The sequence below is a fragment of the Podarcis melisellensis genome, assembly GCF_964234715.1.
Source record: "Podarcis melisellensis genome assembly, chromosome: 10".
In the NCBI taxonomy this organism is placed as follows: domain Eukaryota; kingdom Metazoa; phylum Chordata; class Lepidosauria; order Squamata; family Lacertidae; genus Podarcis; species Podarcis melisellensis.
The window spans coordinates 65,472,307-65,495,898 of NC_138542.1; the positions used below are offsets into that span (position 1 = coordinate 65,472,307).

A 23,592-nucleotide genomic window follows, 5' to 3' on the forward strand; every position below is an offset into this window, starting at 1 on the left:
CACCAGATTACGAGTCCACCACTCTTAACCACTGCACCACACTGTGGTGCTTTCTGGGTAATTGTTTTTGAGCAGAACGAAGTCGAATACATTTGCAGAAACAGCAAAATATGTCAGAATCAACACAGCTGAGTAGAATAGCACAACGTGAAAAAGCAAAACTGACCATCCTCCTATTTCTTCACCGACAACAGTTTGCAGCAGTATACAGGGTTTCCCTTATTGTTCAACACACCTCTCCTTTTCCACTTTGTCTGTCAATATGCTGTTCAGAGTCTTTCAAAAGGGCTTTGTACATATGAAGCTGCCTTAGTAAGGCAGTTTGTCCCTCTGTCCCTGTATTCTGTACCCTTGACTGCTGGCACGGCAGTTCTCTGAAGACTAAGGAAGAAATTATCCAAAATCCTGTGGTCAGAGGGCCTTCAGATGAGAGTGGTCGGCCACTGGGATAAATCCAAAGCATGAGCCTAGCCAATGGGAACCTTCCAAAAGCCACTGCCCCCTTTGTTTCCCTAGGATCTCTATCCCACCCAGCCACAAGAGAGAATCATATCATATGCAGTTGGTTAGCCACACACGGCAGGCTTTATTTATTTATTACATCTATATACCTGCCATTCTTCCATTATTTTTTTTAATGACACTTATGTGGCATCCTGCAACATAAAGGAATCTAGAAGGCTTTAATAAGAATAAAAATAAGAATAAAAATGATAGGGAAGGGAAGACTTCTCAGGATGAGGAACTGGGAGAAGAGAAGAAAAGCTCCCAGGTCCACCAATTTCTGGGTGAGATAAGAGTTAAGAGTTGCCTCTGAGAGAGGAATCTGTGTTTTCTTTTTTTATCTCATTGCCTGCTTTTGTTTTTATTTGGATTAGTTTCTTTTATCTCATGGCATTATGAAAAAGCTTTAATAAAATCTTAGCAAATAAGTATGAAAACAGGCAGAAACCCACCCTAGTACTGAAAGATCTAAGCCAGAACTGAAAGAGCTAAGCCAGAATCTAAGCTACAGTAAGGTTGCTTGTTGTATAACTGGCCGTCAGTTCAAGCCCTAGGATTTGTCACCCCCCCCCAAAAAAGTGGTGCTTTCTAGATATTGCCAGACTACAACTCCCATCATCCGTGGCCATTGGCAAAGTTGGCTGGGGATTATGAGAACTGGGAGTCCAATAACTTTCGAAGGGAACTATGTTGGCTAGTGCTGCTCCAGGACCTATTATCTTCTCATGAATATACATGTGGTACTACTTTTAAAAAATGTGGCCCCCAAAATTTAGGATGGTTGGTCTATTTCTGGTCCATATTGACGTGGCATGTCCATTCCATGAGTCCATTCCATCCTCTTTCCACATTTAAATGAAAAACCGTGTGAAGATTCATATTTAAATACATATTTTATTTCAAAGTGTGCATTTCTAAATATAGAAAAAGAGAATTTGATCTTAAAATATGCACTTTTGACACCTTTCGTTATTTATTTTTTAGATGAGAACTTTAATGCAAAATTCAGAGAACTTCGAAATCTGAATAATTATTAAGTTCTGATTAGTCCAGAAGGTGCAAATTATATCAGCTTGCTTAAATGGGCTTAAAAAAATAAAAATCTTCTCCACCCCTGAGGGCTAGGATTAGGGATGGGCAAATCTGCCAATATCATTTTTCTCTAAGTTTCTCATTTCCCCCAATCATCAGTTCCCTTCTCCACATTTCCACATCAGCCTGTATTTTTTTTTTAAGTCCTCATGAAAATTCATAAGCATTTAAGTGCAAATTTCTCCTAACGTACACATTTTCGCAAAGCAATTTTGTCTAATATAATGCCATTTTTGTATCTTATTTTCACTCATGTGTGCATTTTTAGGCACACTTTACTCCGGTGCATGCTGGGCAATTGCACTGCAACATTCAAAGAAATGTGAATTTAGAAGGGAAGGTTGTGTTTGAAGTTCTTGCGCTGTGTGATAAAAGTGTGACTTAAGTAGGTTCACCTCTAAATGCAAACTGAATTAATTTCTCCTCCATTCCCAGTCCAGAGGGATGCCCAACCCCGTAACCTGTTTTGAAAATTGTGAAGGAAGCTAGATTATCATCGTTGGTGGATAACCTGCTCTAAGTCCAGTATTACATCTGACTTCACCCTAATAGTGTTGTGCATCTAGCGGCAGAAAATTCCTTATGCGAATAATGAATCGTGAAGAGAGAGATGACGTAATCAGGAGAAAGGGAGGAAAGAAGAGGAAACAGCAAACACGACCCTTTAAGTTTTACCACTCTGGTAGTTTTTAGGAGGAGGAAATCCTAGTTTTTATTTCCCCTGTGGAGAAGCCAGCAACCGCGTTTCGTGAACTCTTAATGATTCATCACTCTCTCCAGCAGCCAAACATTCGGCAGGTCAAGTAGATTTGGGCCACGGTGCCAGCAACTCCTGCTGCCCTGATAATCCAGGGCTGCATTCCAGGCATGGCGACACTTTCTCTCACCAGTTGCCATTTCTAGTTACCTTTCGTACAGCTGACATAACGCGTCGATGTGTGGGAAGCAGTAAAAGAGTCATAAGGAAGCCATCGCGAAGATAAATAAGAAGTGGCACTCGGCCATCTTTAATGATACCAAGAGAACGAGGAATGCCATTATTATTATTATTATTTACTTCTGGAAACGATGGTTCAATCACCTGAAAACCGAGCGCTCGATTAAAACCAGGAAGTGCCTTTCTGCTCTGTAATCTTCACTGGTGTGACTGTCAGAAACGACCCCTCTCATCAGCCACGTGGCATTAAAAGCTTTTCTGCTGCTGTGGTCCTCCTGAGCTTTTGGGAAACCATACAGAGTTCATCCATAATCAATTCAGAGGCACCATTTAGAAAGAGAGGCAGCCACCGCCCACTGGACAATGGGCCTTCCCCTCGGGAACACGTACATCTCGAGTTATTTCATATGTTCAGAGTGCTGACCAGCCATGCCCTTTTCCGATATATTCTATTCCATTCTCCTCCCTGCTCAGCGTCATGAGTCCTCATTAAATTTCTCTTTCCTTAGGTTTCCCCACCACCACCCCAAACCGGGGCTGTTGTTTTTTGTACTTCTGCAAACTTTGCAGGTCTTAATCGGAGGGTTGTGGGTTCGATCCCCATGTTTGACATTGGGGTTGGCCTAGATGACCCTTGTGGTCCCTTCCAACTCTACAAACCTGTCTCTCTAGCTATCTAGCTAGCTATGTTCTTCTACACAGATAATAATAATAATAATAATAATAATAATAATAATAATAATAATAAAAAAATTTATTTATATCCCGCCCTCCCCAGCCAAGACCGGGCTCAGGGCGGCTAACAACCAATAATAAAAACAAGTTGATTGAAATACAACTTAAAAAACATAATTAAAATGAAACATTAAAACATTAAAATGTAGCCTCATCACAGGAGGAGAAAGGAAAAAAGAAAGGGGGGAGGGAATCAAATTGATTCCAAGCCAAAGGCCAGGCGGAACAACTCTGTCTTACAGGCCCTGCAGAAAGAAATCAGATCCTGCAGGGCCCTGGTCTCATGAGATAGAGCTGGAGCCAGTGTTGAAAAGGCCCTGGCTCTGGTTGAGGCTAATCTAACTTCCTTAGGGCCCAGGACCTCTAGGGTGTTGCTATTTATGGACCTTAAGGTCTTCCGTGGGGCATACCGGGAGAGGCGGTCCCGTAGGTATGAGGGTCCTAATCCGTGAAGGGCTTTAAAGGACCTTTAAGGGTGGCAACTATGTAGGTGGAGGTCTTTTCTCGAGGTCTTTTCTCAGCAACTTCGAGGTCTTTTCTCAGATGAAGGATAGGAGGAATTTCTAGGAATTTAAAACAACAACAACAACCTTTCCATCAAAACTGTTTGAGTTCAGATTTTGCCTACAAATAAATTTGGAGGTCCTTCCACAAATGGAATAGTTAAGCCAAGGGCTGTTAAAGGACGGGTGTAATATCTTGGGGTGGATGAACAGTATCTGAAGCCAGCTTCAAATTGGCAGCACCACCACCCAAAGTGTTTGCTATTGTTATTTCCTCAGTACAGACAGAGTGACACTCCCTCCACAAAACACCATAGTTATAACTACTGCCAAGAATGTCCGTGCCCAGGAGTACAAACCAAAACTGCTGGTGTACCACTGGTAAGATCTCTGCTGTCAGAAATGTGTCGCATGAACGAAAGCGGAGTCCGTAGCCCAAGCCCAGGATTGTTTCAATTAAAAGAGCAGCAGATCAGAATCCAAGCCTCTCCATTTACAGCACCCTCCTTGCCTCCAGGCTTCATCAAGTTAGGTGTTTTTAAGGGCTGTAAAGCAATGAACTTTCCATCAGCGGCATCGTCAGCTAATTAGCCCTCCTGATTACAGTAATTACTATTGATTCACTCCTGAATGACTTCTTAAGTAGCCAAGTGCAAGTTATGCTTGAAAGTAGAAGACCCACATATGAATATTAAACCAGCCACTTCCTTTTGTGTTTTTTTTTTTAAATTTTCCCTCCACCCCGTTCCTCATTCAGCTCTCAAGGTACAGCTTGCAAGCTTATATATTTAAAATTGAGAATGGGGGTGTCAAGAGGAGGAACCAAACCTTGCTTAGAAAAGGCATTCTAATCTCACAACAGGAACTTTTTAAAAACATGCTGAGATATAGAAAATGTCGTGTATGCATCTGTGGCAGAGAAACTTTCAGAGCAAGTAGAACATTGATCACTTCACCAGTCCAGAGCTAAGACTGTTTTGGGGCTCTTTCTCCATCTGAATCTGATTGGTTTTGCCTGCTGTACATGACTGGATTATTCTAATTAAATTACAGGGTAGGAACTCAGGAAAATTGTATCTCTGGTGGTTGGGCTGAGAAAGATTTGTTTCTGAGAACCTGGATAGCTGCTGCCAGTTAGAGTAGACAATATTAGAATTGATGGTTTGATGGTCATTCTTGTTGAAAGTGCAACAGCAGAGATTATTCATTCGAGGGTTAATTATATTATCACTGAAGCAGATAACCAAGATGGCAGTAGTGGCTTTGCTTAGCAAACAGGCATAGTGGCATGATGTCTGCTGAGGGAGAACATACTCTGATTGGCTTTGTTATTCTGAGGGAGTTTTCCTGTGTATGTTTGGTTGAATGTCTCCCTGCTATGTACAAGGCCTGACGTAAGAAAGACAAAAGTTCTCTGTCTCTTTCTTCTTAAACCATACACTGTTTTGTGGGGTGTCCTCAGCAAAAGGTTATCTTGGTTTCTTTTCTCCTTGGAGTCTCCCTGTATTATTTAAGTTACATTGTGAATGTATCTAAGGCACCTTTCTAGGAGAGGGGGCACCATGGTTAAATGCAGCCTTAACACGGGCATAAAATAGACTTCAAAGATCATGTAATATATTGAAATATGGCAAATTATCTACTGTTTCCCAATGTGGATTGATTTGGTGTGTGTTCAGAGCATCAGAGGCTCGGTGAGGTTAGCAGAGTAGGTGGCTTGCCGTGGATCCTATGCCTGCAGCCTAACACAATAAAGCACATTCAACAATTACACACTGCTGCTGGGAGAAGGAGAGAGTAAGAAGACCCTGAATAGATAGATAGATAATTTATTATGGTCGGAGACCAGCTTATTAAACACCCTTGGGGGTACAGTCACAGAAGAAAAACAGACAATTAAAACAATCTACAACAATAAATTTAAAAACAATGTACATCAATAAACTATCGCAGGGAGTTGACCCAGAGTCACCCATGGAACTGAGTTTGGGGATTTTCATGACAGACTAGTTTGAGTTGGGAGACGGTCTGTGCCTACAGATCCGTACACACAATCTGGTGACCATCCGGGTCGTCTTCTGATCTCTGCCTAACAGGGGTCAAATTTTTGCTTTTGTGGGAGGTCTGCGAGCCTCACCAGTAGGGGATCAATGGTCTTACCACATGCCTCTTCATAAAAGGGATATCTAAAGAACAAGTGTTCTGGACTTCCTATCTCTCCTAATGGACAGGTGCAAAGTCTCTGAGCATACAGGACTTTTCGAAAGGGTCCTTCCAGGACCAGTGAGGGTAGAGCCGAGCTTCTGGCAAGTGTAAAGGCCCTTATTGCATTTCTAGATATGAGAAAGAAGAGATCTGCTGCCGGTGCAGCTATATCTCTCTCGATTTCTCCAATTTTATAGTCGGGGCACCTTGAGCAGTCCTGTTGTCTCTCAGTGTCTAATATTCTTTGCCTGACTGTAGCTTTTGCCTGGCCCAACCCCAGACTTAGAAGGGCTTAAGGGGCAACAACTCTGGATATCTGCAGCCAGCAATTTTTCTAAGCACAAATCCTGAGCAAGAAGAACCTTTATGAGCAACAGGAACTTAGGAGGTCAACAGGGACATCCTTAAAGTAGACACCCATTCTTAACTCACCTTGTGCTGGTTCCTGGGGAAGAAGGTGACACTGAAATGAAAGCCTGCCCTGAGCAGATGATTGAAGAGTTATGGGTCTCAGCAGAGCTGCAATGGGATATTCCTGTTTAAGGTTTTGTATAGCCGATGCCTATCACAAAACAACAATCTCTAAAGTTGTTCTGAACTTCCTTACAGAAGCCATTCTGGGTGTCAGCTCAATGCAGGGACCAAATCAGAAAGAAGAGAAAGATCTCTCCTCAACATGTTGATCATCCTGGTATGAGAGAAGGCACAAGTGACAAATACGCTTAGAGAACTGGTTAATGGCACAGTGGTTTAAATGAGGGAACTGATCAGCAAAATAGCAAGCCAGGAATGTAGTTTAAATGGAGAACAATGATGAACATAAGGAAGGGTGGACAGATGCACAACAGCTGGGTGGTTTCTCTTTTGAATGGATAAGTGTTAGCTGAACCATCCACAACAGCCAGCCGGTCTCCACTATGAATGGGGAACAATGCATTTAAAAGAAAGTTTTAAAAGAAAGTTTTCAAAAACTCTAAAAAGTTCCCTGCAGATTGTTTAGCAGTTAAGATATTTGCAAACCAGCATTGCACAGAGTCTACGAATGCAAGACAGGAACTCCCTACTTCAAATCTCACCTTCTATACCAAGTCTCAAGGTGGCCTTAGGCAAGTTGCACTCTTTGAATTTAGGCTCTCCACCCCACTGCCTCTATCCCCATCTGCCATGTAGGAACCATTGTTTCTGCCTATCTTCAATTTCCCCAGTGCTATGGATGTGAAGTGCTTTGATTACTTGTAAAATGCACTAATTGATGTTTTTGAATTATGGTGCTGGAGGAGACTCTTGAGAGTCCCATGGACTGCAAGAAGATCAAACCTCTCCATTCTGAAGGAAATCAGCCCTGAATGCTCACTGGAAGGACAGATCCTGAAGCTGAGGCTCCAATACTTTGTCCACCTCATGAGAAGAGAAGACTCCCTGGAAAAGACCCTGATGTTGGGAAAGATGGAGGGCACAAGGAAAAGGGGATGACAGAGGACGAGATGGTAGGACAGTGTTCTCGAAGCTACCAGCATGAGTTTGACCAAACTGCAGGAGGCAGTGGAAGACAGGAGTGCCTGGCGTGCTCTGGTCCATGGGGTCACGAAGAGTCGGACATGACAAAATGACTAAACAACAACAACAAGAGTCTGGGGTAAGTGGAAATGGCTCCGTACATTTTGGACCACTTTATCACAGGACGATATAAACAGATCAGTGGTGAAACTTGGTGGGTTACTATTCCTGCAGCAGGGTCCCTACAGGGTCCGCGTCTTCCACATCCTAGAGACACCCAATGAGCATGAAAGGGGAGTGTTTGTGGCCACTGCATGCTCCAAAGTTAAGCATTCAGGAATGTGGAAAACACAGTGTGCCTTAATCACATCCATAGCACTGGGGAAAACACAGTGTGCAAGCTCTGTTATACACAACAAAGCTTGCAGGAAAACACAACATTTGTCACTCCCAAAGAAGATATCAGAGTGTTCCAAATCATTTGCACATAAAAAAGTAAAGGAACCATGGATGGGTAAGTCCAGTCAAAGGTGCGTCAAAGTCCAGTCTATAGGGTGTGGTGCTCATTTTGCTTTTCAGGCCAAGGGAGCCGGTGTTTGTCCACAGACAGCTTTCTGGGTCATGTGGCCAGCATGACTAAACTGCTACTGGTGCATGGAGGTCCGTGACAAGTGTCAGAGCTCATGGAAACACCATTTACTTTCCCACTGCAGTATTATCTATTTATCTACTTGCACTGGCATGCTTTTGAACTGCTAGGTTGGCAGAAGCTGGGACAGAACAACGGGAGCTCACCCTGTCACAGGGATTTGAACTGCCGACCTTCTGATCAGTAAGCCCAAGAGACCCAGTGGTTCAAACCACAGCACCACCCGCGTCCCTTGATTTGCCTATGTACATGCACAGAAAATAGTGTGCCGAAAAGTAGCACATGGAGATCTTCATTGATCAACGGCAATGAATCCCTAATTGTTATTATTGTACAGTTATAAGCAACATCAGATATATTCCAGCCAGGTAAAAACATTCAAGGAGGGTGTGAAGCAGGGCAAGTGAGGGGGTGTGACTGGTAGGAGAGGTGTGGCCCGTGAAGAGTCCCAAGGGTCAGACAGAGAGGCATTTGGCTCCTGGGCAGAAGTTCTCCTTCCCTACCATAGTTAAACCTCCCTCCATTAATTCATCTTAATCAAGGGCAACTCATCTAGTGAGCCTTCACTATGGTAGAGAGTCCCACAGGCAAACGTTGGCCACATTCACACCAGATATTTAAAGCACCATGATACCATTTCAAACAGCCATGCCTTCCCCCAAAGAATTCTAGTTTGTTAAAGGTACTGTGAGTTGTTAGGAGACCTCAGTTCCCTTCACAGAGCTACAACTTACAGAGCGGTTTAACAACCAATCCCTCTTCACAGGGAGCTCTTGAGAACTGTAGCAGTGTGAGGGGGAATAGGGGCTTCCCAGGAACTCTCAGCACCCTTAACGAACGGCAGTTGCCAAAAAATATTTTGAGGGGGGAGAAGCCGTGACCGTTTAAAGTGGTGTAAAGTTGAAAGGAATGGTGTGATTTTGGCCTATATGCCAAATGTTTCTATGGCCAATGTTTCTTTTGACATTCCTGAAGCTATACCCATCTGATTCATTAGACAACTGTGAGTTATAGCACACAAGGGAGAAACATCAGCACCTATTTTCCTTTGCACGGGTAAGAATGTAAGGTTTCCGAATAAATCTTTCACTTTGTCTCAACAAAGGAACTGGGTGGCGGCAGCAGTGGTGGTTGTTAGAGACATATTACTCTCTGGGCATCACTTGGCTAAGCAACACTAGAATGGAAAGAGATCATCCATAAGAGTAAAGGAGCTGGCGTAGGAAACATTCACATTAGATTATCATTATTAATGTAATCAGCATATATATGCACACAGGTACTCCTGGAATAACACAGTTACTATTGAAAACCGCCAACAACAACCAATTAAAATTTGATTCGAAACCCACATTAGTAACCGGTAGATGATAGCTTCCATAGATTATTGTCAAGTGATTCATTAATGGCTCTGAGGGAAAACTAAAAGGTCTGTTGAAGCACAATGGGGTACATTTCAATGTTCGAAACGAAAGGACAGGGTGCTTCAATGACTGCAAAGACTGTGAACAATTTGCAATTTTGCTTTTAATAGAAAAAGGGTAAGCGATGGGCTGCTTAGTTTTAATGCATGCCAAGGAACAATATTCTGCAGCACAGATAGCGTCAAGAGAACCCTTGAAGACGCTAACTTGGCTGAATAAGATGAATCAAACAAAGGCTGGCCCTAATATGCACAGGCACAACCTGAATTTCCACACAGTGCACACAAACTACTTTGTGTGAGAGTTTGTGTGCACACACCCGCAACCAGGCAGCTCAGCAGAAATACACCTATCAGGAATGAATGTGGGGATCACTCAGTGCTTCAGCACCAAGGGGAGCTGGACTGGACTTCACAGCACAAATGTCACATCGACCTGAGCACCATCTACCCAGAGAAGGTTGTTTCTTCTTTAAATTATGTTGACATGCACTCTCGATACTCACAATACTCCAAATTGGCATAGGGGACAAGAACAGACCAGAAGCCAGAAGCAGAGCACACCTTAGAAACTGTGAAATCTGCTCAATGGCATTTCATGTTATTTGGAGACTTCATTGCACACTGTGTGTGTGTGTGTGTGTGTGTGTGTGTGTGTGATAAAATAAATAAATAACAAAGGGTGAAAAAACCTGAAGAAACTGGCTTTGACGGGTCCAGGATAGAATGGAACTACCCAAGATTTAAGTTACCCCAAAGCACCAATGTTCTGTGCATGTAGTTCAGCTGGTGAAATGCGACTTTCTATCCTCTCTCCCTATGCCCTTCAAAATTGACCCCCAACCTGATTTTGGGAGTGTGCAGGGAGTTGGGGGGATGGGAAAGGAAGAAGCTGCTCTGTTGTATATGTACAGAATTGCAGCAATGGGAGAGATCTTCTGGGATACTCAGTCGGCAAAGCATGAGACTCTTAATCTCTTGGTTGTGGGTTCAAGCCTCACGTTGGGCAAAAGATTCCTGCATTGCAGGCAGTCTCTTCCAACTCTGCCATGATTCTATGACCCAGTGACTTTCCTCCCATTTACACCAGACAGGTAACCAGACTGGTGTGCAGAGTAGGGGCAGGCCCTACATGGGAGAGAGACAGGATGGTGATGTGTAGTGATCCGCAAGACACGAGCATGCCAGCCATGTGTGGGGTTGGTGCTTGAACAGGCTTATAAACCCACCTTGCCCCTTGGGTGAATGAAGTATAAGTTTCATGTGCTAACCGAAGGTGCTCTGCTTTTTGAAAACACTGTTTTAGCATTGTGATTTTTGCCGCCCTGAGCTCCTTCAGGGGGGAAGAGTTGGTCACAAATGTAATAAATAAATGAGCAAAGCAAGATGGCGGGAGAGATGGAGCCAGCTGCAAATGGAACAAGTGTGTATGAAAGGATGCCTTGCCTGATCCTCACTAACCTGTCAGGTTTGATGCAGATCTCACTTTCTGAATTCAATAAAGTTGGGAGCCGGTTGTATGTCTGCTTGGGGTGCAAATGGAAAGGCAGCTATTGGGAGCCTTAAAGTGAAAATCCACTTTTCTTGAAGCCAATACAGTGGTACCTCGGGCTAAGAACTTAATATGTTCTGGAGGTCCGTTCTTAACCTGAAACTGTTCTTAAACTGAGGTACCACTTTAGCTAATAAGAGCCTCCCGCTGCTGCCGCCATGTGATTCCTGTTCTCATCCTGAAGCAAAGTTCTTAACCCGAGGTACTATTTCTGGGTTAGCGGAGTCTGTAACCAGAAGCGTCTGTAACCTGAGGTACCACTGTACCAACATGTCCATGAAGACTCCCAAGCAAGCTGAAGTTAGCTGTGTCAGAGCTATATCCAAATCAATCAACGAAGCTTAAGATAGCTATGATTAACTTGGCCCATTAACTTTTAACTCGATTGGAGCCATTGATTGCCAATTATGGTATCTCCATATTTAAACACGACCCTTCCTCTTTTATTACAATAAAGTTTGGGTAGAACAACACACCTAAGTGGCATCCATCAATTGCTTCATAACATAAACAAGTATCTCCTGTTTTTATGTCACACCCACGTTGCCAAATGCATTTAGACAGCAAGCAGGTTTCCAGTGGCTACCTCACATAGGTGACACAAAACTGTAACACCCATCTTTACATTATTCCCGAAACGAACAGCGCCAATTCCCACTCGCAGTGATCATAATCTTGAGCTGAAATCCTGAATGCACTTCCTGACGCAGTAAATAAAATATAAACAACTGACTCCCCTTAACCCTACAATGCTTGTGTGTCGGATTTGGAAGATTTGCTTGAGAGCTGCCACAAATTATTCCCATTCACCTCCCACGAATGTACTGATCGAAACAGACAATTCAACCCAATTCAAAGTCAGTATCACGCTACTGTGAACATAAACAAACCTTTGGAAGAAACTCCTTACCGTGAAGGTTAAAAATGCAAAGCAAAACCATTCCTCCAACTGCCATGAAATGAGCTAACTTTTTATTATTTCAAAATAGCGTTATTCACACGTGGATCTCATGGTTAATAACACCGCCACCCAGTCCCATTTTGCAGATATGGGAACGTTTGAATTTTTAGAAATCATCTTTTACAACCTTGCAACCCTGAGTGGGTTTTTCTTTCTCTCTTCAAAACAGCACTAGAGGAAGTGGAGTGTTTGCTATTTGTTATGTCTTCAGAAATTCTGACATATGTTAGAACAGCTGGATTTTTTTATTGTTATTCCCAAGACTAAAATTTAAGTAGCATTTCTGTGAAACTGTGGAGCAAGTGGAAATGATCCAAAATAAGATAAGAGTTTGAGGAAGGCTAACAAGAAGCCGCTTGTCCAGCCAAAATCTTTCCCTATTAAGCATTTAGGATCTGTAAGTTTCCTTCCTGAAATTAAAGAAGCCGATTTATAGCTTTGCAACTTTGTTCTGGTAGACAAAGTCATAATATGCAAGGGGTTGGAGGGAAATAGTGCATCTCTCTCTCTGTGTGTCTCACTCACTCTCCTTAAAGAGATAGACAATGGGAGTGTACTTCATTTCACAGTCTATACAAATAAGATTAGTGGAAATTAAATGGGACGGGGTTGTTGCTGTTTTTTGGTGTGTGTGTTTTTAAAGAGATAGCATTTTTATATATATAACAAAACACACACAACTACAACCCCAGACATACATTAAGCTAGCTTGACAGCTCTATTGTTCTATCGTCCCATTGTCAGCCAAAAAGATGTATTCACACGCTCGGATGTCTGCTAGGGAAAATAGACAAAAGACTACACCCCGCCCCCCCCCCCCGCCCCAGAAGCAGGGTGCCAGTCTGAGCAGAAATTCTGGCGCTCTCTCTCTCCCCCCTTCCCCACCCCCCTTCCTTGCTCTGAAAAGCTTCTGCTAACGGCTGGCTCTTCATGACACCCAAGAACACTAAGAATCCATTCATCTATGCAATATGAGTTTCTTCCAATTATAAATATATACGTATTTATCTATTTGTCCCCCTCTCCCGAGAAAAGCGCCAAGCGGTCAGTGTGAGCTGTAGGAGGGGAGTGATTAGAAGAGGTTATTTATATAACCCAAGCACCAATTTAAGTGGCATTTAGGGAATCGGCTCTAATATGGAGTCTCCCTATTGCTCTTCCCTCGTGCCTTTCCCACCCCCCAAAATCGCTATTAATGAAGGATGCAATAGAAGAGGCATCGTAAAGAAACTGTTGGGTCTGGGACGGGTGGGGGTGGGGAAATTGCTTTTTTAAAAAAATGAAAAAATGAAATTGCTTCCTGTTGGCTTTTGTATTTCAAGCCGTATGTAACTGGAGGTTCATGATACAGAAACACCACTTGCAGAAAAGCAGGGTGTATATGAATATATCCTCCCCCTTCCCCCCCAAAAAAAATAATTGGAGTGGGAGAAGAGTACTTGATACCTAGCCACAATGGGCCCTGGCGACTGGGAAAAAGCCCCCGCCTCAAACAGCCCCCGCCTGTACAAAGGAGGCATCAACCTACCTTAAAAGAAGCTCCTCACTTCTCATAGTAACAGCGGATTTCGGACAGCGCATGCTTTCTGCACCGATATTTGCAACAAAAGCCGGTTCAGAAGTGCGCTCAAACATCAATGCCACAGTAGCTACCCACTAATGGCTACTCTCTCTCTCTCTCTTTCTGTCTCTCGCCAGACGCTGAGTGGCAGAGCAAAGGGGGCCCCTGTAGATTCACTGAACAGAAATAATCCTCTCTGACAAGTTATGTTCTCTGGGCATATTTTACATTAATGCACTCGGCTGCCTATAGGGGTCTTGTTTGCGCTCGCTCTTCCTTGGCTGGTGTTAGCTTCTTGTTCTAATTACCATGAGAAAGGGAGAAAGAAATGTAGGACCCTTCCCCAAAATGAGAGAAAGGACGGGGTGGGGGTGGGAGGAAACACAGACACAGGTTTTTGTGTGTGTTTGTGTGTGTGTGTTTAAAGGGACATCTCTCCTCTTTCGGCGGAAGGGAGAACATACAAAAGTCTCATTTGCATACTCCCAAAAAACCATCAGTTGTTTCACAAGCATTTTAACGATGCCAAACAGACAGAACTTTTGCAAACTCAGAGGGGCTGGATTCTGAAAGTTCTTTTGGAGACTCACAGCATGAGGTCCTCTTCCCCCTCATTCCCAACACATTCCAAGCTGAGTGGTTTTATGGAATCTATGAGCCCCAGAACAAGGGAGGGAGGGGCAGGGAACCAGAAGAAAGTTTTCATTTAGGGGCTTAGTGGTTTTTTGTTATTTAAAAAAGCTTGCCTTTTTTGTCTTTTAACCCCTAGTAAGCCACTCCCTCTGTACTCCTCTGTATCAGTTCAACACAACGTGACTCTATACAGTGGTACCTCGGGTTACAGACGCTTCAGGTTACAGACTCCGCTAACCCAGAAATAGGACCTCAGGATAAGAACTTTGCTTCAAGATGAGAACGGAAATTGTGTGGCGGCAGCACAGCGGCAGCGGGAGGCTCTATTAGCTAAAGTGGTGCTTCAGGTTAAGAACAGTTTCAGGTTAAGAACAGACCTCCGGAACGAATTAAGTACTTAACCTGAGGTACCACTGTACTGCGATTTGGGTAAATACTAACTTACTCACTCTCTCTCTTTTAACTGACAATAAAGATTGCAGCAAGGACTCCCTCCTAGCAGAGATGAGCCAGCCCTAGCTATCATTTTGCTTTCCCTGGAAAATGCTCTCCTCGCCCACCTTAGGCAATTTTTCACTTCTCTTTGCTAACATGTTAATTTCCATGGCTTGCCCTCAACAACCCAACAGTCACAGGCCAGATTAAACAAACCCAAGCACACTAATGGAAGCCAGTGCAAGAACTCCTAGTCACACAGTACAGTGGTGCCTCAGGTTACATATGCTTCAGACTCTGCTAACCCAGAAATAGTGCTTCAGGTTAAGAACTTTGCTTCAGGGTGAGAACAGAAATCGTGCTCTGGCGGAGCGGCAGCAGGCAGGAGGCCCCATTAGTTAAAGTGGTGCTTAAGGTTAAAAACAGTTTCAGGTTAAGTACGGACCTCCGGAACGAATTAAGTACTTAACCCGAGGTACCACTGTATTTCCCAACTTTTCCTCCCCTATGCGCTACCCTCGCTTGCTGTGTATGACAGGCACAGTGATATGGGGCCCCCACAATAAAAAATTTTGAGGGTGCAGGCCTTCATGGAAACTTCTTGAATGGGGTCAAGAGGTGAGCGGGCTTTGGAAGGCAAGGTCTGCACCCAGTTGTGCGCAGCAGAAGCAAGTGCACTTTTGCGACCTACTTTGAGGTTTTTAACAATCAAGTAGTGTATAAATTTTATGAAATAACTAAATAACAAATAGAGGAGGCAGAACTTTGTTTTTGATTCAGCAGCACACTTTTTATGCTGGATTTGCATGGATCATGCACATTCAAATCCATACCTCTGCATAGTGCACACATGCCACAAGCAGTATTGCCACAAGCAGTGCGCAATACAGAAATGCCTCTATTCCATCCAGCTTGCAAATGCTGATCTAAATTTTGCTTACCATGGACAGATCCTGATTAATGTATTTGATGAGGCTTTGTAAAGGCAGGGGGAAATGGCCATCTGGTTGGGCCATTCCCATCTCCATACAATCTCAGGGATCAGGTCTCAACTCTTCCCACTGAAGAACCTGTTAGAACATCTAAAGAAAAGCATTGCCAAGCCCTGGCAATGGTACAGCTTCCACAGTTCAAAAGCAGGGCAAAAGCCCATCAGCATTGCCAGCAATCGGCACAATGGTTCTCTTTCAGAAAAGAGGAAAAAAATTGCTTCACTAAAGACCCTTTGGGTTTCACTAGGAAAATCAATGGAACTTCTGTTGGGAGAGTTCAGTGAACCCAACAGTGGAAAATCCTCCGTCAGCTTTGTTCTTACTTGGGGAACGTGGCAGAGGTTTACTAGTCTGGGGGGGCCCTTCAGGCGTGCTTTTCAGTGTGAATTCATGACAATTTGTGCTCCAGAGGGTATTGGTAAGCCAGATAAAATGGTGAATTCGGACTTTCAAAAAGCTTTCAACAAAGTATCTCGCCAAAGACTCCTTTGGCAGTCTTGGAATAGGAGGAGAGATCATCTTGTGGATCAGGAATTGCGGCAAGAAGCAAAGAGGGGGTGGAATGGACAGTTCTCTGAATGAAGAAGTGTAGACACTGAAGCCCCCCAAGGATTGGTATTGAGACCTGTGCTTTTTAAGGTGTTCATAAATGATCTAGAGTTAGGGGTGAACAGGGACGTAGCCAAGTTTGATGATCATACTAAACTGCTCAGGGTCATTTTAAAAAATGGATTAAGAAGAGTTCCAAAAGGGCATCTCCAAACTGAGTGACTGGGCAGTAAAATGGCAAATGCAATTAAACACAAACAAGAGTAAAGTGATGCTCATAAAGGTAAAGGGACCCCTGACCATTAGGTCCAGTCATGGCCGACTCTGGGGTTGCAGCGCTCATCTCGCTTTACTGGCTGAGGGAGCTGGCGTACAGCTTCTGGGTCATGGGGCCAGCATGACTAAGCCGCTTCTGGTAAACCAGAGCAGCGCACGGAAACACCATTTACCTTCCCACCGGAGTGGTACCTATTTATCTACTTGCACTTTGACATGCTTTCGAACTGCTAGGTTGGCAGGAGCAGGGACTGAGCAACAGGCGCTCACCCCATCGCGGGGATTTGAACTGCCGACCTTCTGATCGGCAAGTCCTAGGTTCTGTGGTTTAACCCACAGCACTAGGGGCCAATAAATTATGAATTTCACATTAATGCTCCAGGGGTCTGAAGTGGTGGTGAGTGACCAGGAATGAGACCTTGGGGCTGTAGCGGAATAGCTTGATGAAGATGTCCCTCCACTGTGACCACAAAATAGCTCAAATTCCATGCAAGGAAAGGAATTGAAAATAAAACTGCTGATCTCATAATGTCTTTACGCAAATCTACAGTGTAACTACATTTGGAGTACATTTCTGGCCACCTCACCTCGAAAAGGATATTGCAGAATTCAAAAAGGTTCCAAAAGGAGCAAAAAAAAATGATCGGGGGAAGAAAGGTTACCGCATTTTGGAATTTATAGTTTACAGCAAAAAAAAGAATAAGAGGTGACATAAGAGATGTGTAAAAAATCACACATGGCATGAATTAAGATGATAGAGAAAAGTCTCCCATAACATTAGAAACTGTGGATTTCCCACAAGGATCATTGGTGTCAGGCAGAGGAACCAAACCCTATGGCAGGTTGCCAGGAATGGACAAGGCAAGGGAAAGTTCTCACCAACTGCATTTTATACAATATTTATTCAATATTTACAGAGAGAGGCTTAGAAATGAAGCCTCTTGGAATAATGGCGCTGCTCTGAGTAAATCTCCCCTCCCCTTCTCTCCCACTTTCTCATTCATCATCTCTTCTATGGGTGGCACTGAGGTCCCTTTGCTCTCCTACTTTCAAGGCTTGACAGGTTCTGGGAGATGGTGGGCCTGGAATAACAGTGATAACATGCCAGCCAACTGCTCCAGCTCTGCCTGCTCCTTCTCTCCCATTATTTCCCAACTTCTCCCCTCATCTTCCTCTGAGCTGTGACCTCCCTCAAAACCCTGTTGCTACTCTGAACTATCTTCTTCTTCTCTGGAAGGGAAAGGTCAGGCTGGTGAGATGGTCTCCACCATTCCTCCTCTGCCCAGTCCCTGACAATTGGTGGCCGCTAGCTTGGAGGATTAGACAAATTTATGAAGCATGTGGCTCTCAATGGCTGCTGGCCACAATGGCTATGGTCTCCCCCCACTGCTGGGGGAAATATGTCCCTGAATATCAGCTGCTGCAAACCTCAGGAGTACTTTTGTGCTCTGCTCCACCTTCCTAGGTTCTCACAGGCTTCAGGTTGGCTTGATCCAGTGGGCTGGAAGTTCTTAATGGGGACAGAACACATGCGAGTCCCTCAACAAACAGATCTGCCCCCAGTGCGTTTACAGCATCTCTTTGAAATCCACACACACCTCAAGTTAATTTCTTGCTGACCTCATGGTGATTAATGCAAATTAAATTTCACGCTAATTGGCCTGAGCAGCTTTGCATGCAAACCCGAAATTGGTTATTTTCGCTAACGGTGTTAAAAAGATACTTCTGCTGTTTGCTCAATAAGTTGGATATAAATCGTTATTAGTTTTAGGGCACGTTTGTAAAAACCCACCCAGCACCTGATATCAAGATAGGGAGGACAAAGGGTAAGAGGACAGCATTCAGAGTCCCACAGTTTTCTCTGTTGCCCAGATTTAGTACAGTGGTACTTCAGGTTAAGTACTTAATTCATTCCGGAGGTCCGTTCTTAACCTGAAACTGTTCTTATCCTGAAGCACCACTTTAGCTAATGGGGCCTCCAGCTGCCGCTGCGCCGCTGCTGCACAATTTCTGTTCTCATCCTGAAGCAAGGTTCTTAACCCGAGGTACTATTTCTGGGTTAGCAGAGTCTATAACCTAAAGCGTATGTAACCTGAGGTACCACTGTAAATGATGATGATGTTGATGATGAAGATAAGAGTAATCCACCTGCACTACTGGTTTCTTTAGATTCCCAGTTGCCTGTTAACAAACCTTGTACCATATTGGCCCGAATATAAGCCGCCTTCCCCCCCCCCCAAATTCCGACTCTGAAAAGTTAAAGTGCGGCTTAAATTTGTGACCTTACAAAAATGGGCTTTTACAATATCGCTGCTGAAATAGACATATGGCAAAACAGAACGGGTGTGAGTGCCTGTGGAATTTTAAGGAAGCGGCTTATATTCGGGTGTGACTTATATTCGGGCCAATACGGTACATTGTTGTGAGTAAAATTTCCCCTCCCAATATTGTCACCCTGTTTGTTCAAAACTACAAATCTATCATCCAGTCTTCTAATCACTTTTTAACTTTAACAAAGATAGGCGTGGGCAAATACGTTAATTTTGGGGTTCAACACAAAAAGATTCAGCTCTCCACATTTTTACAAATTTGTGATTTTTTTTTTTAAAAGAAGTCCTTATGACAATTCTTCAGAATTTCTCGAATATATAAATTTTGCATGCAGTTGTCTCTAAAGTGCACGTTTTTGCAAAGCAATTTCCCCATATTTCCTCTGTGGTTAAACCACAGAGCCTAGGACTTGCTGATCAGAAAGTCAGCGGTTCGAATCCCCACGGCGGGGTGAGCTCCCGTTGCTCAGTCCCAGCTCCTGCCAACCTAGCTGCTCAAAAGCACATCAAAGTGCAAGTAGATAAATAGGGAAGGTAAATGGGAAGGTAAACGGTGTTTCTGTGCGCTGCTCTGGTTTGCCAGAAGCGGCTTAGTCATGCTGGCCACATGACCCGGAAGCTGTACGCCAAATCCCTTGGCCAATAAAGCGAGATGAGTGCCGCAACCCCAGAGTTGGTCACGACTGGACCTAATGGTCAGGGGTCCCTTTACCTTTTCTTTTTTATGCAGCTGGAGAACTACATTGCAAAATTCAGAGAAGTCTGGATTTGGAAGGTGACTGTGTTTCGGTTCATGGTGTTGTTGTTTTTAAAGTGTGAATTAGGTTAAGTTACACTTTAAATGTTAACTGATTATAATTTCTTCCACCATCCCTAGAGGCAGCTGAAATCAGCTGAAATCAAACCTGGGCTGATCTTGCTTTGCTGGGAAGGATAAGACAATTCAGGCCCTTGAATAGGAGGCAACTTTAGGATCAGGTCCCACTCCAGTTCCCATGGTTTGTGGTGGCCATGTTTTCCCCCACCAATTGCAACCTAAGTGGTCTCAGCAAAATAAGTATTCTTCTGTGTACCTCCCCACATCTCTGATGTTTACTGTTCTTGAAAATCACACCTTGATGGTTCAGCCGCAGGCAGCCATCATTCATCGATCCCTTCACTTCCTGGTATATTTCATTGAATTCCAATGTATCCACCATGTTAACAGCACCTCCACCCCCCCCTCACCCCGCTATGACAGGGGTTGAGGCCACACCAGGAAAACGTGCCGAGCTGTTCTTGGGGGAAAGTTTTGCAAACGGAACTAGGGAGGGAGAAGACAAGATGCCTTAGTCCTTCCTGGAACGTGGGATCTTCTCCATCTAGTTCTAACAGGAGCAAAGGGAACACGAAGACACAGAGGACTAGAAAACACTTGGGGGGGGAACCTCACTTCCTCCTTCCAGGGCCATTGGCTTTCGGTCACACAGTTGCTTAGTGCTCTCTTGCCTCTCTGGTTTGAATCTGATGTTGTGTCTAACAGCAGATAAGGACTAAGAAGCCGGGCTCTGAATATCCATATCAAGTCTGGCCAATCCAGAGGCTTCTTATTGTGTGCCACTCAAAGGGGCCAAGGCACACACCCCTATGCCATTCTGTGCTGCACGAAGGCTGAGGCTACGTTGCACCGCATCCATGGTTCCAAACTTGGCTAGCATCCACCCCTCATCCGATGCCATTTTTGTCCCTGACATAATGATCATCACAACTAGATGCATTGTTTAAGGGCTAAACTAAGTCATCTGAAAGACTGTGCTCTGTAACTCCCCGACATCAGCCAGAATAATATGCAAGGCCCTCATTGTGTCTCTCTCTCACTTGATAAAGAAGCAGAGCTATAGCAGAGCTCAAATCCTAAATCATGGAAGCCAAAGAGCTAGAACAAAGAATCATTTCAGCTGCACGTATTTGGAAAAGACAAGTCTGGCAGGAAGCCAAATATACAAAAAAAAAATCACACTCAAGATGCTATTTCAGCATCATATACAGTATACACCATTAAGTTGGAACGTCAATCATCAGGCCAGACTCTAATGGCTCACTGGGGCTCCGTTTGGCTATCAGTTTGGTATCAAATAGAACGGCAGGCATTGCTCAGCCTTTTGGGATCCTCTGGAGTGGCTGACGTTTCAAGTGAAAATACATTTTTGCACCAGCACTCGGTGTTGGGGATGTGGTTGTTGGGAAGAACATTTCAACCCTTTTCAGAAGATGCTTAAAATGTGAGCTGCTAAAGTATCTGGGTCCCTCTACCTTGGCCTCTTCGTTGAAAGGGTATTTATGAATATTGAGCTCTCATAGCAAACACCTGCCTGCACATGCTGTAACCTCAGTTTAAGAAATGTCCAGACCCTAAACCAGTGGTTCTCTTTGAAAATAGGACCAAAATAGCTAGAAATCCCACTCTCAAAGCCTACAAACTGGGGTGGGTGAGAGAGATGCCTTTTGGTGCTGCTGCTGCAGATGCCTCTGAGAAGTTTGCATACAAGAACTGAGTGCAGCACCTCTCTTCCAACCTGCAGTTCCCAGCACCTGGTACTTAGAGGCATATTGCCTCTGACAACAGAGGTAGAACGCAGACATTGATAGTAATATCCTCCATGAATTTATCTCATCCTCATTTAAAGCCATCCATGTTGGTGGCCATCTCTACCTCTTGTGGGAACGAAATTCCACAGATTAGTTATTATTCACCGTGTGAAGAAGTCCTTTCTTTCGTCTGGCCTGAATCCACCAACACTTTTGGAAGGATAAAAACTACCAAATTTTGGCAGCGTGATGCTGGAAACTTCAGAGGCATTTCTGGCAGTGGAACCAGTATGTTTCTGAGCACAATTCAAAGTGTTGGTGCTGACCTTTAAAGCCCTAAATGGCCTCGGCCCAGTATACCTGAAGGAGCATCTCCACCCCCATTGTTCTGGTGGTTCCCTCACTGTGAGAAGCCAAGTTAAAGGGAACCAGGGCCTTCTCGGTAGTGGTGCCCACCCTGTGGAATGCCCACCCATAATATGTCAAAGAGAAGAAGAACTACCAGACTTTTAGAAGACATCTGAAGGCAGCCCTGTTTAGGGAAGCTTTTAATGTTTAACAGACCACTGTATTTTAATACTTTGTTGGAAGCCGCCCAGAGTGGCTGGGGAAACCCAGCCAGATGGGAGGGGTATAAATTGTTGTTGTTGTTGTTATTTATTCCCCTCTTCTTCTTTTTTTGAGATCTCTGGCCACCACAACCATGTAAAGCAAGCCAGGCTGTACATCCAGCAAATGGGTCCATTGGGAGTACATGCTCCATGTCTCTGCAGCATGTTGAATGAGGAGCATTTTAGTATAAGAAGACACAAAAAGGATGTAGGGTTGTGACTGGCAGAGCTGCTGCATGGATGAGTAGGTTTTTAGTGCTAAGCCTAATAATAATAATAATAATAATAATAATAATAATAATAATAATAATAATATAATCTGGGCTAAACAGGGCTGCCTTCAGATGTCTTCTAAAAGTCAGATAGTAGTTTATCTCCTTGACATCCAACGGGAGGGCGTTCCACAGGGCAGGCGCCACTACCAAGAAGGCCCTCTGCCTGGTTCCCTGTAGCTTTGCTTCTCACAGTGAGGAACTGCCAGAAGGCCCTCAGCGCTGACCTCAGTGTGTGGTCTGAGTGATGGGAGTGGAGATGCTCCTTCAGGTATACTGGACTGAGGCCGTTTAGGGCTTTAAAGGTTGGCACCAACACTTTGAATTGTGCTCGGAAACATACTGGGAGCCAATGTAGGTCTTTCAGGACCGGTGTTATGTGGTCTTGGCGGCCACTCCCAGTCACCAGTCTAGCTGCTGCATTCTGGATTAGTTGTAGTTTCGGGGTCACCTTCAAAGGTTGGGTAACATGTGTCCCTCTAGATATTGTTGGACTACAACTCCCATCCCTGACCACTGCTAGGCTATCTTCTCTGAGACTAATGGGAGTTGAGAGTCCAACACTATCTGGAGGGCCACAGGTTAGCCACCCTTGCCTTATCAGTTCCACTCACATTCAAACAGAACCAAACACATAGGGGAGGAATGAGTAGAAGTCAACCTGCTTTGTGAATTTAAAGTCACCCAGCAGGCAGTGAGATCACCATCACTATTAGGCACCCTCAGTGGAGTTTTGCATATCAATGCCAAGCGACACACGGATGTTTCTGCTGCTTGGGTGTCAAGAGATTTTGAAAGGTATGAGCAGGATACTGCGATTTTTGACTTCTCATTATCCATGCCATCCATGTTTTTCTATTTCACAAAATATTTTCAATGGGATAACAGATAGCCGGCACAAGGTGAATGTAAATGAAGTTGAGGAGACCTGCAGGAATATACAGGACAAACTTAACAGGCAAATGATTCAAAAAATGTCACCCGTACTGAAATCAAAACAAGCAGCAAGGAAAGAATAAATCTGCTACTCTTTAAGGTGTCCCAAACCTCTGTTCTTTTTTCTGCTGCAGCCTGGATACCCCTAAAGAAATAAGAAAAGTGTGGTTGTGCCCTCCATTATACAACACATTGCCTATAACTACAGAAGGAAATTTTTTGGTACTCTCCATTTCTCATTTCCCCTCCCAATCTTATATTCAGTTCCCTGCATTTCCATGTCTGTTTGTGAATTATTATTTTTTAAAGTCCTCTTGAAATTTCACCAGTATTCTAATGCGAATTTCTCAGAATATGCACATTTTTAAGGG

General features: G+C 44.0%; 1 protein-coding gene across 23 annotated transcripts in view; it reads right to left on the bottom strand.

Annotated features, from left to right (window-relative positions):
* The window catches only part of CELF2 (CUGBP Elav-like family member 2), a 518,056-nt gene that overhangs the window by 342,063 nt on the left and 152,401 nt on the right, over positions 1-23,592 (bottom strand). For 4 of the 23 annotated variants that reach the window (XM_081927075.1, XM_081927072.1, XM_081927073.1 and 1 more), the window contains exon 1: positions 13,587-13,799. The exons of 7 other annotated variants lie outside the window; for them this stretch is intronic. In XM_081927075.1, the coding sequence (XP_081783201.1) occupies positions 13,587-13,693 (107 nt within the window). In that variant the 5' untranslated portion in view covers positions 13,694-13,799. Of the gene's footprint in view, positions 1-13,586; positions 13,816-23,592 lie in introns of those variants that run through there. 12 more of the 23 variants (XM_081927092.1, XM_081927085.1, XM_081927071.1 and 9 more) reach the window with 9 other exon arrangements.